This window comes from Panonychus citri, unplaced genomic scaffold (genome assembly GCF_014898815.1).
Source record: "Panonychus citri isolate SS breed McGregor unplaced genomic scaffold, ASM1489881v1 Contig00136, whole genome shotgun sequence".
NCBI classification, from domain to species: Eukaryota; Metazoa; Arthropoda; class Arachnida; order Trombidiformes; family Tetranychidae; genus Panonychus; species Panonychus citri.
In genome coordinates this window covers 1149278-1169023 of record NW_026515541.1, presented here as the reverse complement: position 1 = coordinate 1169023, position 19746 = coordinate 1149278, and the positions used below count along the sequence as shown (strand labels likewise).

At 28.4% G+C, this 19746-nt stretch overlaps 1 protein-coding gene across 1 annotated transcript in view; it reads right to left on the bottom strand.

Annotated features, from left to right (window-relative positions):
* The window catches only part of LOC128392516 (syntaxin-binding protein 5-like), a 40745-nt gene that overhangs the window by 9397 nt on the left and 11602 nt on the right, over positions 1 to 19746 (bottom strand). Inside the window, exon 8 of the mRNA XM_053352543.1 lies at positions 14969 to 15088. Coding sequence (XP_053208518.1) covers positions 14969 to 15088 — 120 coding nt within the window. The remainder of the gene's footprint in view (positions 1 to 14968; positions 15089 to 19746) is intronic.

Below are 19746 nucleotides of genomic sequence, written 5' to 3'. Positions count from 1 at the left end.
AGATTGAAATCCAACAAATGCTCATGTTGTGGTTTCAATTAATCTTTCTCATGATATTTAATATTTACGAACTTGAATTTTGAGAAAAATAAAACTTCATCAATCATGATGAGAACATTGAAATTTTCATCATGATCAATTGTCATCTCAATTCACACCCTTTACCTTAAATGCTAACGAATCAAGAGATACAGTTAATCATCAATTAAATAAAGAGCAAATTAATTATAACAATTAAAGTTACCACTTTGTTAAACTTACAATTGTAATTATTGAATAATTAATGATCTAAACTTTTAATTCACAATGATTAAGTGTAGGTATAAGAGACAACAATTAATTATCCGAAAATTGTTATAAAATGATTAACCTAAAATACATATTAAGGAGTTAACAAGATTTAACTGTTTAGTTGATTGTTTTTTCATTTCAAATATAAATACATAAATTATGTATCATGTTAATGATAATATTTTACCAAATCAAGTGATGATTTAATGATAATAGTTAATCAAACTTGTAAACTATAATTAAGATTGAAAATTGTATTGAAATTGGTGAAAAAAAACAACATTGAGTGAATGAGTTAATCATCATCATTAACAATAATGTATCATGATTTTTGTTAATATAATGATAATATTGGTGAGGAAATAATCATTATAAGTAAAAATGATTTGGTAACATTGATCTTATTTTTTTTATTCAGGGTGATAATGATGAAGATGCTGAGTATCATCATCATCATCATCAAGATATTAGAATCGTTATAATGATGATAATACATGAGGAAAGTGTACTTTCAATGGTAAGATTGTTATTATTATCGTTGTTGATTAAATAACAACTTTCTGTTATTATTTAAATCTGATACACTTTTATTTGCTTGATAATGAAATGAATTCCTGAATCATGAACTTTTACCTCATTTGAATAATAACGATAACAAAGATACACTCAAATAATAATGCATGATAATGATGATAGAATCATGCTGATTAGTTTGAATCATCATCATGTTATCTCAAGGAAACTGAATCATCATTACCATTTCACTGAAACTATTTAATGAGTTAAGGTTCAAGTCACAATTAGAGTTGATAATCATTCAGATTATTTTTCATCAAGATTCAAGATTAACTCTGAGAGAGAGAGAGAGATATAAATACACCAAGGGAAATAATCACCTTTATCACCATGAGATGAGAAAAAAATTCATTTCCATTCTGAATACATGATGATAAACTTTTCGTATTATTTTGCATGATGAGTATTTTTTTTCTTATTAGTCAGAGTAAAAACAATACTTTATTATTATCCTTTTTATGTGAATAAAATGAACTTTTCATCATGAAAAATATTAATACTTAAGATACTCGATTAATTCAGAGATCAATCTAGTGCGAAAAAGTTAAATACGTAAGTTTAATCAACTGTATAATTTTATATTAAGAGTAAAAATAAAGTTCATCCCAAGAAAACTCATGTTTACCGTTATCAGGATACACATGAAATGAAAGGAAATCAACAAAACAATCATGAGGGTAATTATCATCATGCTAATTATAATTGAAGATACAAATTCTGTCTCAGCATTTAGAGAGCCAAACAGAAGGATTGAGTTGATTTGTTACAGGGAGCAACTGAATCTATTCTGTTAAAGTTCAAAGGACAATGGGGAAAAAATTTCGTGTATTTTTAGGGCCATGAATTGTCCTTAACGAGTGAATGGAAATGAATACATGATGATAATGAAAATTACGAAAAAAATGAATTGAAGTTAATATTCAGGTTTCATGTTACTAATCAGCAACCATGAGATATAAAGAGATATAAAAATCTCAGCTAATTAATTGCATAATTGAAAGAAAATTAGATTAACTTGCCAGAGTAATTAGTGAAATATGATCATCAGAATTGGAAATCAAACCACAATAGACATTAGTAGTTGACCATAACTGTAATTTCAAGAAGATAATCTAACTCATGAAGATGACTCTCAACATTATCTACTGAATTTACATGGTAGATGTGATTATGAATATCATCATCATTATCATGATGATGAGCAGAAAAAAATACTATTAAGATAATTCTGGATTCAGGAAGAGGACAAAGTGAAGTTGATGAATGCACTGTCATGTGTTTTTTTTTACCTTCATCATCTTCATTTTGATGATCCATTTTTTTATTCACTTCAATTTGATTGATGATGCTCATGGGATCAGATTGATCATCTATCGGGAATATGCAAGTTTATCATCACTAGATGACGATTATCATCATCATCAAGATGATGGTGGTTTACAGATAAAAAAGCTCAGTGATTCCGTCATCATCTACCAGCCTCCTCACCAGGTATTCAGAATAATTTATCTAACAGATTGAAATGTTAACGTTCAACAGATTCACATTATCTTCAATATCATCTGATGGAATTCAGATTATGAAGAAGAAAAAAATTATCGAAAATGAATTTTGGTGAAGAAAATGGAAAAGATCAGGAAAAAGGTCAACATGATGATTTTATAATCTTTCACTGTTGATTGTAATACTAAAAAGTAACATTATTACAAAATTTCATCTAAATTCAGTTCATCATCATTCCTCTGACAATAATCACCATGATAGGAAGATCAACCTTAATGTTTGATTAAACTGAGTTAATGATAAAGATGACAGATGATGAGAGAGGAAAAAAAGTTCTGATATTCAGGATATAAACAAATAGAAAAAAAAGAACAACAAAATCTCAGATTTATCATGAATGACAAGATATCATTACTTAATCATTTGCACAAATGTATCTTTATGTATCATGATAATGATCATGGGATGAACAAAAAATCATCAGGTAGTGAAAGAGTCATGAGTTATATATATATGTAGAGATTCATGCTCGGAATCGCAGTTGAATAGATTTTAGCTCAACATTCAGAAAAGGAATTCATTGGAACTTTTTTTTCCTCGAACACAATTGAAACATTCACCTCCCACTCTTGCACATTCTTCCCATTACTCCTACGAGAACATTGAGTAATATTGATAATGCACCATGAATACACTGGCTGAGAGGTCATGATAAACCCGAAAGAGGTAAGAGATAAGAGATTCACAGGGAATGAATAGAAATATATAATTCAGAGTATATCCAACAAGGAATTGAAACATTACGATCAATTCAAGTGTAATTCAAGATAGTGAGTTGAAGGTTATGAGGGGAAAAGGTTATGAGATGAGAAGATAAGAGAAAATAAAAGAGAACAATCGAAAAGAACTTGATAATAATAAATTTTTTAAGAAAAGTTCAAAACTGAACTCAATGTGAAATGAGGTTAAATGACAGAAGATGAGAGAGGGAGATATATAAAAGAAAGGATGCTTTTCATCATCGTCATAATGATAAAGGATGAAAAGTGAAGATGAAGATGCAATTGGTTAGGTTGAAATAGTAACTGTGGTTACTTGAGAGGAAGAAAAAGAAAAGGAGATGATAATGATGATGATCAAGATGAAGATGATAACAATCATCATAGAAAATAATCATTGACAATAAAAGATAAAAAATATATATTCAAGATGATAAAAGATGAAGATAAACATTATTGGGGTGTAAGTGAAGAAACAAGTCAAATCACTTAAAGTGATCGATGATAAATACGTTGGTGATCATAATCATCATCATAATCATCATAATCATTATTGTTATTGATGAATAAAAGTGAAAAAACAACTTAATTTCATGATAATCATTATCCTCCATCTTGATCCGCATCCTCTTATCCTTTTATGATTATTTGGCTGAAGGAGAGATACTGATCGAGATGATGATAAATATTTCCTTTTTTTTTGATAAAAAAGAAAATATTAAAACTAAATCAGCTGAATAAAGTGTTATAATATATTAAGATGAACAAATATCAATAGTTAATTTGATCATATTTGAAATGTTATCTTCATCATCATCACTTTTCAGCACCATTTCAGAATATCAACAAAATGAAATTAAATGTAATTTCAATTCTTCTTATAATCTGATTAATATATTATTTTCTCTCATCATCATTTAATTTTGATTCTCAAGACGGGTAAGTGAGATGAGGATGATAGCAGAAAAAAAAGAGAATAGAAAGAAGAAAAAACTCAATTTACTTTGAATTAGAAAAAAAAGTTGAGAAAAAGATAATTTCATCATCATATCATGATGCATAGAGTATATGAGAAGAAAAATGAAAAAAAAAACTCAGAATTCAAATGGATTGAGAGACTGAATTTAATTGTGATCAAGATGAAAATGATGCCTGTTATTGAATTATTTTGATTTTTCTCCATCATCACCATGTAAGCTACAATAAGAAGCTTCTGTTATCATGATAATTCATGATGATGAAATTCATAAACACCTAAGAATATTCAGTCCCAATCCAATCAAAAGGATAACATTTACCTTTATTCAACAAAGTTTCATCTTTGATATTGTCTCATGAGGATCATCATGTAAAAAATAACTTGAAGATTTTTTTGTGAGCAAAAAAAAGACACAAAGATGATGAAGATGAAGATGGAAAGAAAAAAGTGGAAATATCAAGGTTAGTAGAGAGAGAGAGAGAGAAATGCAAAGTTGATAAAAAAAGTAGCTGAAAGGTATTTAAGGTAATGAAGGTAGAGAGAAATGATAAAAATAGAGTAGATTCCGAGAGAATCATGGAGATGATGAGAATCGAGGAATAGGATTGGGAATGATGATTACGATTTTATCGACCCACTTGTTAGTTCATTTCTTATCTTCATCATTTCATCAATTTATATTAACAGAGAGAAAGAGATTAGAATCAATATTGAGCAAGGAAAAACAGCTACAATGGTAGATGCATTGATTTAGCTCAAACATCCATGATGAATCATCATGAAACTGAATCAATTGAATCAGCGATACACGTTGTTGGTAAATCATCCCAATCCTTTTGATGAAAACAGGGAATAAGAAAAAAAAACGTTCAATAGGAAACCCAAATAAACATGATAACTAATAGAGAGAGAGACTATGATAATATTACATCCTCATGGTGTTGAAATTGATTCAAGATGAATAATCAATCAGGAATCAATAGATAAACAAAGTTGAAAACCTTACTGATATTGTGTTTGTTTTCAAATAAATAAGCTCAATATCTCCCATGTAATTGCATTGAAATTGATCAAGAAAAGATCAGAAATCAAATTGATTTCAACAAGACCATTGAATTAAACAATCAAATTAGTGAGATTTAAAAAAGATAATCAAATTACCTTTAGAATTAATTAATTAAGATAATATTAAACACGGAAGGATAATGATTGATTGTTTCAATTCAAATAAATGATTACAAATATTAACCAGAAATGGCAAGAAGATCAACCTAATTTCATGAACTTAGAAGGTAAAAAAAAGCAGAATAATAAATTCTGATTAAAATTAATCAATTGATGATAATGATGAATCTTTGACTGATTAAACCTGCAAGGTAATTAGATAACTAACTAGTGAACCAATAATCTATTCATTAATCATTCCCAGCGTGTGTTTATATATACCAAACTCAGGTTGATTAACTTGATTACTTTGATTTTTACATGAAACAATATCAATCAAACAATTGGGTGGATAGTATTATAATTGCTGATCAAGATCGATTAACAATTAGTTACTGAATAAATTGACAGTTAACATTGAGAGAGAGAGAGAGAGAAGTTGAAACAAGAAACCAGGTAAAGAAATTTCAATAAAAAAGTTCTGCTAATGAAAATTCTGTATGTATTCATGATTAAACGTAATCAACAATCATGATCATCAATTGAGCAATTGAATTTATTGTATTGTTGTAACTTATAAATTAGAAATTAAATTATCAACAAATAAAATTATTACTGTTATTTCAATATTGAACTTTCTGCTCTTTTTCATGATTCAAATAATTTTGTTGAAGGGAAAAAGTTACATGAGAGTAAAACGAAAGACAATTGAAATAAATTGAATATTATCATGATCAGAATCTGAGCATGAATGAGAAGGTGGATATTTATAGATAACGATGGTTTTAAAATGAAAATAATGGATAATATCAGAATCGATTGTGATATAAATCAATTGATCAATAAATTGTTACTCTTAATTTAGTTCAATATCATTCAAGATCATCTCAAATCCACTTTACTTCATCACCAACTCCACCCACTCACTCAAATCATTAATGAATTAACAGAATATGACAAACTGATAGAATCAAAACTTTTTTCTAATTCACACACAATTTGATAACTGAATTATTAATGAATCATATTGTTATATATTCATTATGATAATTGTTCAAATTAAAAGCTAAACAGTCAATTCAGTAGCCGATTCGTGTAGTGTAGGCAGACAAGCGGAAGTTACAGTTTGTAATTTCATTTCCTGAGAATCCACAGTTGAGATGATAGAGAGAGAGAGAAAAAAAATACACACAGAATTCTGATATTATCTTAAGAATACCTTTTTTCTCTTTAAGTTTGGGTGTCCAAGACAATTTATTGCCATGAGATAAGTTTTTAATATTATCTCATGGCAAGTCAACCACATTTCATGGTCCATGGGAGTTCAATTGCTTTCTCAATTTGGAACAACTTTTTTTTTCTTCATCTTCCCTCTGAATTTGTCTCAGAATTGGATTCACAATCGATACAGACACTCACCAAGAATTTTGTTTGATAGAAAGAGAAACAAAGACTTTCACAGGTAAAGAGATAAATGTTCATTGGGCTTAATGGTGAAAATATTGAACAGAGGATATAACAAGGGTATTTATCATTATTAATAATCACATTATCGATTTGAGATAAAGTCAGTGGAGAGAGAGTGGTAAATGCAAGGTGGGAATGATGAAAGGTAAATCAGAGACAAGTTCAGTGAAGATGAAGGAAGTGAAAGAAGATGAGAAAGAGGAAAAAAGGTAAAAATTGATATGGATCAGTTATTCTGGGGACAATGATGAAATTTCGGGTTTTATGATGATGAATTAGGATGACAACTACATGGAGAACTTTCTTTCTTTCTTTCTCGACAGTTTTTGCCCCACAAAAGTCAGATGAATTAAAATCATCATTTGATTCAGTTGATTGATTTGATTACTTAGATGGGAGCAGTGAGTGGGTGACAGGATCTTGTTATTTGGAGTGAAAGTTATCAAGTAATATACTAGATGATTCTAAAAATTGTCCAACCATCAATGGTCAAGGTAGATAAGTACTTATGGTTTGTTGGGTTGATGGTTCAAGTTGATTGTCAATTCAATTGGGATCATTTTTATTGATAAATGTTTAAAGATGATTAACTAAATTGTCCATCAGATTAAATGATAATATTATTATCATAACAATTGATTAATTTGATGGAAAAGATAATTAAAATTGATCAATATTATAAATCATTTACCATTGTTCAATTGCTATTAACAAGATTTCCCAATAGTCATATGAACTTGAAATTGATTCTGTTTTTATGATAAATTTTTACTGATTAATCATGATGATGGAATTTTTTTTCACTCCTAAATTTTAGTTCTGAATAAACATGATAACAATAGGAATATAAAAAAACTGAGACTGTAAATGCTGATTGGTATTCTGAGAGAGAGAGAGAGAGGAAAAATCAAATTGATTCCAAACGAAAGTTACATTCCCAAAACATACTGAGTGTAAAGATAAGGGTGGGAAAGTTGATGGTGGGTATTACGGTGATGCAATTGACTTGAATTTCACAATTTATCACTCAGGCTCAGCATATACTCAGAATATATCCAGACTCACCATGGACAGAAAGGTAATAAACAAACATTAGGTAATTAAAATGGTAGCAAATCATGATTATCGCTCATTGAATATACTCTCTAGATGATATTGAATTATAATAGGAATCAGAATTAAGTATTTGCCAATTTATCTCTCATCATGAAGATGATGATATCACTGTGAATGTAAATTCGACTAAGTATCCAATAAAATAGTTCGATTGACTCCCGAGAATGCTGATTAAGTTGCAAACATTCAGGAAATTCTATTCTTCCAGGAGACTTTTCCACAACATTCAGGGTGAATTTCAAAATCTCACCCAAAATAATAAACAATAATATATTGGAACAATTTGAATCAGCTGATATACTTTGAATAACTGAATTATATTGAATCATCATGAACCCTTTAGAATGAGATTCGAGAGAAATAAAAAAAGTACTAACATTAATTATCTTGTTAATGGCAATCAATGAAAAACAAAGAGTCATGAGATGGATTAATGATATTTATTGTCTTTTTTTTGCCAAGAAAAAAGCAACAAAAATGAGCTTGACAAAGATGATGACGATGATGCGATTCACGAAAACAGGTCAAGCAAAATAATTGGCTGGTGTTGATAGCCTACAGCATGAGGATGAATAACTCTCATGAACTTCATGAGACGAAAATACAGAGAAAAAAAAAGTTTTGATCATTTTCCTCATCCATATCATCACCATCATCATCATAAGTCTGACTGATGATGATCACCTCTGGATGAGAAACCATGATGAAAGTTTTATGGTTACTATTGATTAGATTCAGTGTTCATGAAGGTAACAACATTGATGATCTTGATGATATAACAATGATTATAATCATCATTTTGATGATTACAATAGTTAAAGATGAAGGAAACGTAAAGACATAAATAGACAAAACGGAAATTGATTGATTTCCATGACAAAAAAAAATACCCTGTCTGATATTCAGGGGATGATGAATTAACTGAAATCTTCTTATAAGCAGACATATCTCCATGTAATATAATATCAATTTCTGAATGTTATCAAGATATTGTATACAAAAAGAAAGGAATCTTTTTGCTCTATCTCAAGTAAATGATGATAATCATCTCATCTTCCATGAACTTATCATCATAATCTCATCTATTGGATGAATCAGAATGGATCACGTTCTGATAATATCACCTTCATGTTCACCAAAAGCTCAGTGAAATAAAAATCTGATAATCATTTCATTTCACTTCATGAATTCAAGTAAATATATAAAATCGTACAATCATTTGAGTGGGAGAAGAAAAAAGTTATTACAAAGAAGCAGAAAATTACATGGTAATTATTGTGATTACATGAACAAAGTAATAGGAAAAAAATTCACAATTTCAAGTCTGAGATTATTATCAGCAATTATCCTTCAAGATAGTGATTATAATTATGATTACTAAGGAGATTGATTAGATTTTCATTCATCATATCAAACGGAAAATAAAAGATATGAATGATTAACTAACTGGTTATTAATACAATCAGATTTGAGTATTAAATATTTTCCCAGGCAACTTGGTGAGTTTTTCATGATAAATTGAAGCAATTGCTCAGATAAATTGTTCATTTGAAGGATTGATCATAATTTAATAACTGATTAGGTCAAGATGGAACCAATTTATTGAATGGTTAATCTTAATCAAAAATGATCGTCATTATAGTTATCAGAATTATCATTAAATTATCATGGTAACTTTTTATTTGTCAGATGATGAAAAGTAGATTAAGTTATCTGCATCAATTCAATCAACATCATCATCATTACTTTAATCTAATTTGATTCATCTTCTTTTTGAAAATATCATCACGAAAGATTATCAATTATCAAAATAAATGATAACCCGGAACCGGAAATATTGAGGATGAAATGTCACTTTTTATTATGACTTAATGGTTATAGTGATCAAAATCAGTCTTCATGTTACATAGAGTCCATTAAATGATATAAATGTAATCATCATCAAAGTTCAAAACTAATAAAATTTGATTGTCATGCAATCAAATATCACTTTTCATCAACAATCAAGTGAATCAGGTGATAATAATAACAACAAATGTTATATTTATATATTACTTTTATCATGATAACAAATAGTAATCGTTTAATTATTTACAGAATCATAAGAATCATGACAATGAATTGATGACAAATTTAATTTTGATAATGAGAAAAGTAAACTATCAAAATTTCCCAGCATTTGGCTGGTGGAAAAAATCAATAAAATGATGCTAATTATGAGATAATAAGATGAAAAATAAAACAATTGACCTAATTAATTGGACGGAGGAATGAGAATGGAGAAGACAAAAAAAAGTTCTGATGAAAACAATCAATGAATGGTATTCAGTTAATCCGTTGTTGATTTAAGGAATCAATCATCTTCCATGTTATCACAATTTTTTATTGTTGTTCCATCATCAGCAAGATAATCTCACATTTCTTTAGGAGATAATCCTAAATGATTATCTCAAAGTCTTAATGAATTGAAATGGTATCAATAGAAATAGAGGAGACAACGACACAGAACTGAATCTAGGTTAAGAAACACAAAGTATAACATGATGATAACACCATGAAAAGAAAATAAAATGAATTTAATGAGACTCTGAACATGAGGGAAATATAGATTGATATGAGAGTGGAAAAAAAGTGTAATATCACTGAGATATTAAGAATATATCAAAGAAAATTTTCTAATATAAATATACAAGTTTAACGAATATTCCTCACTCCCTCTCTCACTCACACTATATGTATTGAATAATATCATGTAAAAGTTTCAAAAAGATTTGTCTTGTTTTGTTAGTTCAATTTCATGGTAACGATAACGAAAAATGTAAATGACAATCGCGGGGTAAACTGTATACACTTAAAGGGTTGCAAATCCTAATAGATGGGGTAGTCACATAGCTGAGAAACTAAATTGGCTCACATTTTGACAATGAATCTGATTATAATTGATAGTTTACATCATTTACATTCTTGAATTAAGATTGAATTGAAAATTATCCTGAGAATTGAAACTTGGTATAACATAGACTCAATTGTAAATCATATACTAAATGAATATAGTGGAGAGAGAGAGAGAGAGAGACAGGGAATACTAAGTTAACGAAGAGAAATGTTTGCGTGAAGATACATGAAATGTCAGAAAAAAATCGTCATCCATCATCATCATCATGAGCAGAATATGATTGGAAGTTACAGAATTTTCAGCAATAAGAATTGAGAAATACCTGTGATCATAATAACAAGAAGTCTTCATGAGGAATCAAAGTCTTTAGGTGGTTTGATTGTGTGGAGAAATGGATGGATAGAGGAGGGAAAATGAGGGTAGGGTGATAATGTTTTACTTTATTCAACTGTGACTTCAATGTAATAACATTACTGTTACCATGATAATCACCATCATCATGAATGGAATTGAAAAAGAAATGGTTGCCAATTGCTTGAGAATAACAATTTTCCCAACGATATAAATATAAGAAGGATGAAAAATAAAAAGATTCCAATTGTAAATCAAATCAAATCAAACCATCATCATCATTATCATGATTATCATGAAAATATATTTATATTGGAAAATGTTGCTTGACCCTTTCACATTAATTACCAAATTGGTTAATCAATTGAATTGTAATCACAATTGTTACTTTTATGTATGTGAATGAATGATGAAAATCAAACTAAACTACATTTAATTTACCAGATAATCATTCAAGTTAATCAATTGTATTATCATCGTTCAATTGAATGATGTTGAGAAGTTTTTATATTAATCAATTTCAATTGAATTGCATTGCACGAATTGTATTAGACATTTATATAGAATAACAATTAATCAAACATTCAAAACACGAATTGGAATTAAATATTTAACACAATTAACATCAACCTCTCCCGTTGATTGTTACAATTCATCAATGATAAACAATAGAAAATAAAATATACCCGATTTCCTCTGATAGGAAATAAGGTAAAAAAAATCACCAAGAAGCAAGAAAAAAATAATAATAATAAATATCCAAGGGAATCCAATCAATTGTGAACAAATAATAATTAGAAATACAGGAAACTCATGAACATCATGCTAATCAGAATATCATTGGTATTAATTGTAATTAAGTTTGATTATCTAGGAGAAGAATGAAAAAAGTGTCATTGTCAATTGTATCAGATGATTGTTAAGGAAATTGAATATCAATCAATAACAATTCAATTCAGATCGAGTAACTTAATTAGTAATAATTGATCGTCAAATTTTCCCTGTTTTATATCATTACCATTGTAATTGTATCAATAATTTAAATTGACTAACTATTAACTTGGATGGTTAAATTTTAAATATTAAATGATGTTAATGATTGACTATTTACTTATAATAAATATGATGAGTTACATGGTAAGTTACATGGTAAGTTATATGTTTAAATAGCATTATTATCATTTCAATTTTGAACTTTTTGTTTTCGTTTCATAGGAAATCAATTGATCTTCTAGATAATGATAATCACCAGGATATTCAAGCTTATTCTTGTAACGTTTACATGGAAACAGGGAATGAAAATATTCAGAATTCATGGCAACTTTTAGATCTTTTCAAAAGTTTCAAAAAGTTAGTTGGAGGTGAAAATTCTGGCAAATGATTTTTGTTTTTTCGTTTTACTATTTCGTTGATGAGAAACACTTTCTAACATTTGATATAAACAACATCTAAACAAGAATAACAATGTTATTCAGCTGACAGATGATGATTTTCGGTATCTTAAAGATGAAGATGATCATGATGATGAGGATAGATAGAGAATTGAGAGTGGGAGTAAAGATTTGAAGCTTCTCTCGCTTTTTTTTATATATTCATAGTTTGGATAAAAACAAAAGTTACTCGTCCATGACATTTTTATGAAAAATCATCAACATTTTATCAGCAACAACAGTTTTTACAAGAGCCTCATCTTTTGTATCATCCTCATCATCCTCATCTAAAGCATCTTCATCTATCCTTATCATCATGATAACATCACTATTCATGAACAGTATGCAAATGAATTGAAGTAGATGTTGTTATTTTTTTTTGTGTTGTTCTTGTTGCTTTTCATTTCTGTAAGATGATTACCAGAATTGAGATGAAATTGTAAATCATTTCCAGGCTTATCTCTCAAAAATAATGTTCAGACACAATAATAATGATAATCATGATGACAATCATTAATAATGATAAAGATAAGCTCATCATAGAGGTTTAATTAATTAATCTTTCTTTGGAAATTCTCTGAACAAGCAAATCTTCATGATGAATTCAAAGTATCATGAAAAAAAAACTTTTCTCTCTTTTTTTCTTCTATTAGAACAATTGTTTCGTCCAAGATAATTTGACCCGCTTAATTAAACTGACCATCACCTTTATTCATCATTATCATGATAATTAAAACTCAATGAGATCATGATGAATTAACCCAATTAAGATTTGTAATCTAGATTTGAACAAAAGTGATTTATAATGAATGAAAATGGGTTAGGAAACTTTTTCTCGTAAAACTGTAAGTAAAAACAATAATAGAATTTAATTAATTAGAAAATTAATCATTTTCTAATCTAATTAGCCTTCTAATTGTGATAATCTTGACCAGAGCCAACGAAAATAATTATATAGATTATATAACTAACCTCAAAACTTTGGTTACAAGGAGAGGAGTTCAAAGCCTCGAGTTCTAATAAATATATCGATCAGATTATTGATCGATAATCTTAATGTTGAATTAATTTTCATTCTCATCTTTCTCCAGGCATAATCATCATCATCATCATCATCATCGAAATGTAGTCATGATAAAATTAAAGTCATTCAAAATGATCTGATTAATTTTATCTCTACTTTGATTGCTCCAGTAGATCATGAGATTAACTTAATCCAATGGATTAATTTAATAATATATAATAAAAATTATATAATTATCATCATCTTTTCAACCAATTAATGAACATCATGATGCTTTTTTTTCAGTATAATAATTTTAATTACACAAAAATTATCATCAAAATAAATCAGCTGTAATGATAAATAGGATAGTTGATTTATCCTTTAATCAATAATCAACAGATTATAAAGTCAAGTATTATCCATGAATTGGAGTGATAAATTTTCACAACGAGTAAACTGAACATCCTGATCAAGATAACTATTAACTAGGCAATTAGAGACATAAAACTGAGTCATTAATTGTTCATCGTGACAATTTATCTTAATCTTTGGGTATAATTTATCAAAATCCAGGTTCAAATAATACAATACCCACACTCATACACAAAGGGAGGGGGAGAGAGAAACACCAATGGTAAATAAAAATGTCAACAAAGTGCTAATAAGGATAATGATGAAAAGTGGTGATCGATAATCCATTGGAACTTTTTTTTATCAATATCTTCCTTACAATTCCTTGGTAATATTTCAATTTAATAGGTTTTTTTGTTCAACATGAACAGAATTTACTATTCAATGGGAAGGAGATAGAAAAAAAAAATCTCATGATACAACAAAACAACCATGATATTGATGAGTAATTTGTTGTTACCAAAATTCAACATTAAAAGGGTGAGTCTTTTTCCCCTGTAGACACACAATTCATATGTTGTAACTCAGAAAGATAACAAAAAAATCTGAAACCTGAATAGATAGATGAATGTTCAGTTAATTTTGATTAATCTAATCAATTGGATTCAAGGATTGAATAAAGAGATAATTAAAGTTTCATTCCCTCTGGAGGCTTATCATCATTTTCATAACTTGATAATCACCATGAACCAGAAAAGTTTAAAACAATAACTAGAAATTAATTGTTTTCATGATGATGAAACAAAAGTAGAGAGAAAGAAAGATAAAGTTCAACAGGGAATGAGTTAATTACGTGTAACATGAAGGATGGAAAATAGGCAAACAATTAAAATGAATTAAAAGACGTAAAAGGATTCGAAAAGATCGTATCGAATTGTTATAATCATAAATTAAAACTTTTCGAAACTTTTTTTTTGGCTTACAGTTGATGGCACGAATGTTAGGACTTGGTTCTACCAAGTCGACGACAAAGAAACGGTTCGAAAACACTGAACATACCTCGATATGATTTGGCTACCGACATGATCGTTTGTGATGCAGCAACCAAGGGATTAACCAGATTCTTGAGACGGAGTTTTTCAGACTTTCTTAACCAATTAGTTTCTCTCAATTCTGTAGCTGGAAAACAAGTAAATCTAATGAGACTTTTATTGTGTCTAAATTGTGAGATGATAAACAGAAGAAAAAGAAGAAAAAAACAAACGAATAAAAGAAAAGGTAAAAAAGAAGAAAAAAAAGTAAAATAAAACGATAATAAAACGAATAAAACAAAATAATAATAATAACTGAATGAACTTAAAAGGTTAAATAACGGAAACGTAAACAAAAACAACAACAACTTCAAGTCTCAGTATAATTGTAATCAAATTAAATCGTAAAAAAAAATATACAAACTCATTGAATATGAGAGGAAATTGTGAAATAGGAAAATATGTAGACATAAGTGAAGTAATTTTATGCGAAAAAATATTTACCGTTATATTATTGTGATGATGATGATGCTTATATTTGAATACATAGATAGGAATATGATGAGAGAGAGGGATGGAAAAGGTTTGATTGAGCATCAATATTCAAATTTATCTCATGATAATCATCATTATCATGAGATTGAAATAAAAATGCTTATCCTTGATTATGTCTATTTCTGTGTAATAAATTTGGTGGGAAGAAAAAATTTATCTTCAAATGCAAATCACTGATAATTGCAGACAATACAGCAAAAATAATCACTGTGATTGGATGATAAAGGGAAATGATGATGATAATGATGATGATCAGAGTGTAGATAAAAGGAATTCATTTATAAATGTGAAAATAGAGGCCGCAGGGTGGAGGTGAGAAATGGGAGGAAGGAAGGAGAAGAGGTTAAATAAAAGAGATGTGGAAAATAATGATAGCCTGGAAAAAGCATCTTCCATTGTTGTTTCATGATATTTTCCAATGAAAATGCGCATAACCTGAAATTCTGATATTTTTTTTCTTCTTCTTTAACTTATGTTAATACACGAAATCAAATATAACACATTAACCACACACACACACACAGACACACGTAAGCACATTGAATCAATGAATTCACAATGTGAAAGTGTTAGATTAGTGTGATAGTCATGGTGTTGACGAATGGGAGGGAATCAAGGTATATCTCATTTGAAATCTTTCTCTTGACTGAGTTTTATTGGGTCAGAATTTTCTACAGGGAGTGAATGAGTGGCAACGAGAGAGATGATGGAGATAAAATAAGGTGTGTAATGTTTCATCGTGAGAATTTTTTCTTTTTCTTATATTCTCCACTGAGAAGTTTTAAATTCTGTCAAGACCATGTTGTGTATTCGTCATTGTATTAAGTTGAGCATAGAAAAAAAAAATTATATGATAAAGAATAAATTTCAACCATCACTCACTCATTCGCTCTCCCTCAATGATGATAACCATGATGATAAGAAAGAAAAATGTCCTACTTTTTAGTTCATACTCGTAAAGGGCAAAATTTACATGGAACATGAATTATAAAAGAGATATTAACTTGAACAGTTCAGAGGTTAAAATTTGGAAAAAAAAATTAAATATAAAATAATGAGATCAGAATTTTCTTGTCTCTTTCCAAAATTCAGCTAGAAACGATAGGTAGATACATGTATGAATAGCAAAGTAGGGGAAATTGAAATGATTCCAGTATGTGAATAGATGTTTTCATGGTAATATTATCAAGGTGTAGCAGGGAAGGTAATGCAATAACATGAATTTGAACTTGAATTTTCAAGGTAAAATAGAGTCTGAATGGTTATCATGTTGAATGTTGATGGTCAAATCATGTCAAAGGTAAAATTCAGCAAGGATACCAATAAATTACCATCAAGATAAGATGATAATAATGACCAGAAGTCATAATACTAGGAGGATAAGATAAATTATTATATCAAATCCAGAGAGAGAAAGTAAAATGAATCTTATTTTTTTTCCAGAAAAAATATACATAAGAAAAGAGAATCAATTGGAAATTTAAATAAATCAGCTGATTGCAAATACAATTTCAATGTGACAATTGAATTGAAATCTAAAAGCATAATAATAATAAATGCATAAAGATAAAACTATTACCATTAAATAAGAGGGTAAAAGTTAAGATAAAAAGTTGGATAAGAAGATGAAGCAAATAACCAGAGGGTAAAAAACCTATGGAATACCTGATAAATGAAGATGACATTGAGTAAAAAGTAAAGGGAGGGAGAGAGTAAGAAATGAAGAAGGATAACAATTTAGAAGAGAGGGAAAAGTTTGGAAGACAACAACAAGATGACAAGAGAAAATGATGAAGAAAATGATAAAAAAGACAGGAGAAGACAGGAGATAGAGAGAGAAGATTCTTAATACTGAGAGCTATTGATCGATACTATTCTGAGTGTTTTAATATTATTTTCATGGCGCAATAGTAAAACCAATATCCTCCTCATCATCTTTATCTTCATCCTTTCATTTTTTATCTTCATCATTTTCAATCATTTTGCAGCATTTTGTACACTAAAAGATCAGCTTATTATGTATGTGAGGGAACAAGAGGACATTCAATATGGTTATTCCAATGGAAGATGTAACTCAGCTTATCAACACCAGAAACCGGAACAAGTTCATCTTACAATCAATTCCATGAGTAAATCAAATCAACTTATTGAGTAACATATTTTTTTTACACCAAAAATTATAATTTCATATGATTAACATTAAGCTTGATTAAGAAATCGAATGAGATTTAAACAAAATGTTAATATTACTAATATCATTAATACAAGTCTAATGTTCATCAATAATTAACTTGATCAATATTGAATAACAGTGAGAGTGATGAAAAATTTGTCTGCAAATGATTAGGAAAACATTAACCTTAATCAACAATCAATATGATTGATTATTGGGAGAAAAATAAACTTCTCAATTAGATGCGAAAACGTAACCAACAAATAATTTATTCAACTAGTAAATCATTGATTTGATTGGTCATGGTGATTGTAACGTTTGATAATAATAAGAAATAGTTGAAACTTTAAAGTTGTGTCAGAAAAGTGAAAATGATTAATACAACAATTAACTGATCATTTCCTGTTTTCATATGATCTTCAGGAGATTCATATATTGTTAAATAATCTATTTTTATCTTACTAGTATTGATTATCTATCCATTATATGTCAATGTAAATTATCATTATCACCATTATGGTTTGTCATTATGTAAATTGAGGTTTAGGGTTGGGTGAAAGGGTCAAGTTGCAATAGAGTAACACTCATAAAGTGAGAATTGGGTAAAAGTGACCAGAAAGATAATGATAATAGATTGTGACAATTGATCATCAACATGATCCATGATCCAGATCATCATCTGTTAGGTTTAATCAAGCAAACGGACCAATTTCAAGCAATATGTTCAGACATGTATAACTTTGTTATTCATCATCACAATCATCATATATACATGATGATTGTAATGGTTATAAGAGGTTCAGTTTCATCATGATGAAAGGAGTAAAAATTGATTCAATCAACATGAAGATAAGCAAAAAAAAATATATATTAATGTATAACAGAAAATGGTCAAACAAAATGTTATCTATTCATGATCATGTTAATTGGGGAAAAAGTCTTTCTCATCAAAGTAATCAAAATATTGGTCACTTTGAATGATTGAATGAACATCTAATGAATGAAATGTGGGTGTGGACTTGATGATGACAATCATTTCAACAGCGTCATCATCATATAGTAAATTAAATTGACACCATGAGGTCAATTTAACCTTGACTATCATAATGAAATGATAATAATGAAACTATTAAAATAATAATTTCTGATCAATTTCAACATTCAACTTGTCCAAACAACATCATACTCATGAAATTTATTGAAATTTTTATACAAAACTCACCAGAATAATCAATAACTTCATGAGTAAAGTGAGTAAGTGAGTGAGTGAGAGAGAAAACGATCAACCATGAATGATGGAAAATTTTTCTAATTCATTGGAATTCAACCATTGAGTAGAAAATAATATGAAAATAATATTTAAATCGTATGAATTGTTGATACTATTAAAAACATTTTTTTCTTTTTTTATACTGATATTATCATGGGTAATCAAGATGATCACATCATGAAATAACATCATCATTTTTACGGTGTATTCGAGATGGAAAGTCAAAAATAATGCCTAAGGTAAATTTCATGGTAAAATAGCTCATGAAAATTTAACAAAATTCATTGGAGAGACATGAACAAAAAAAATACACACAAATTGAGGTAAAATTATCAATAATAATAAAGTTTATTCTCTTCTTGTTCATCGTCATGAATTTCATCGTTATTCCCATGAGTTTTCATGGGAACATGAAAAAAGATGAAAACAGAGACAAAATCATAATCATTATCTTCCAAATAATCATGATTATTCAGTGTAATACAATATTTTTTTTATAAGAATGAAATTGAGATAAGAATTGGAATGAAACAAGATCAGGAAACAATGAATTTCAGGATAAAGTTCAGAGTAAAATGATAACAACAGTTTTGACGATCCTTAATGAACAAAGACTCAAGTTAATCACTAGAATCATGATAATGATAGTGATAACAACTACGTTGATAATATTATCATTATCATCATAATATCAACAAGAAAAAAAATTTGATTAAGATGAAGATAATTCTATGTAGCCATGGTGACGATACAACTGAATAAATGACGCAAGTAACAATTTAAAAAAAGCTATTAGACTGAAAATTGT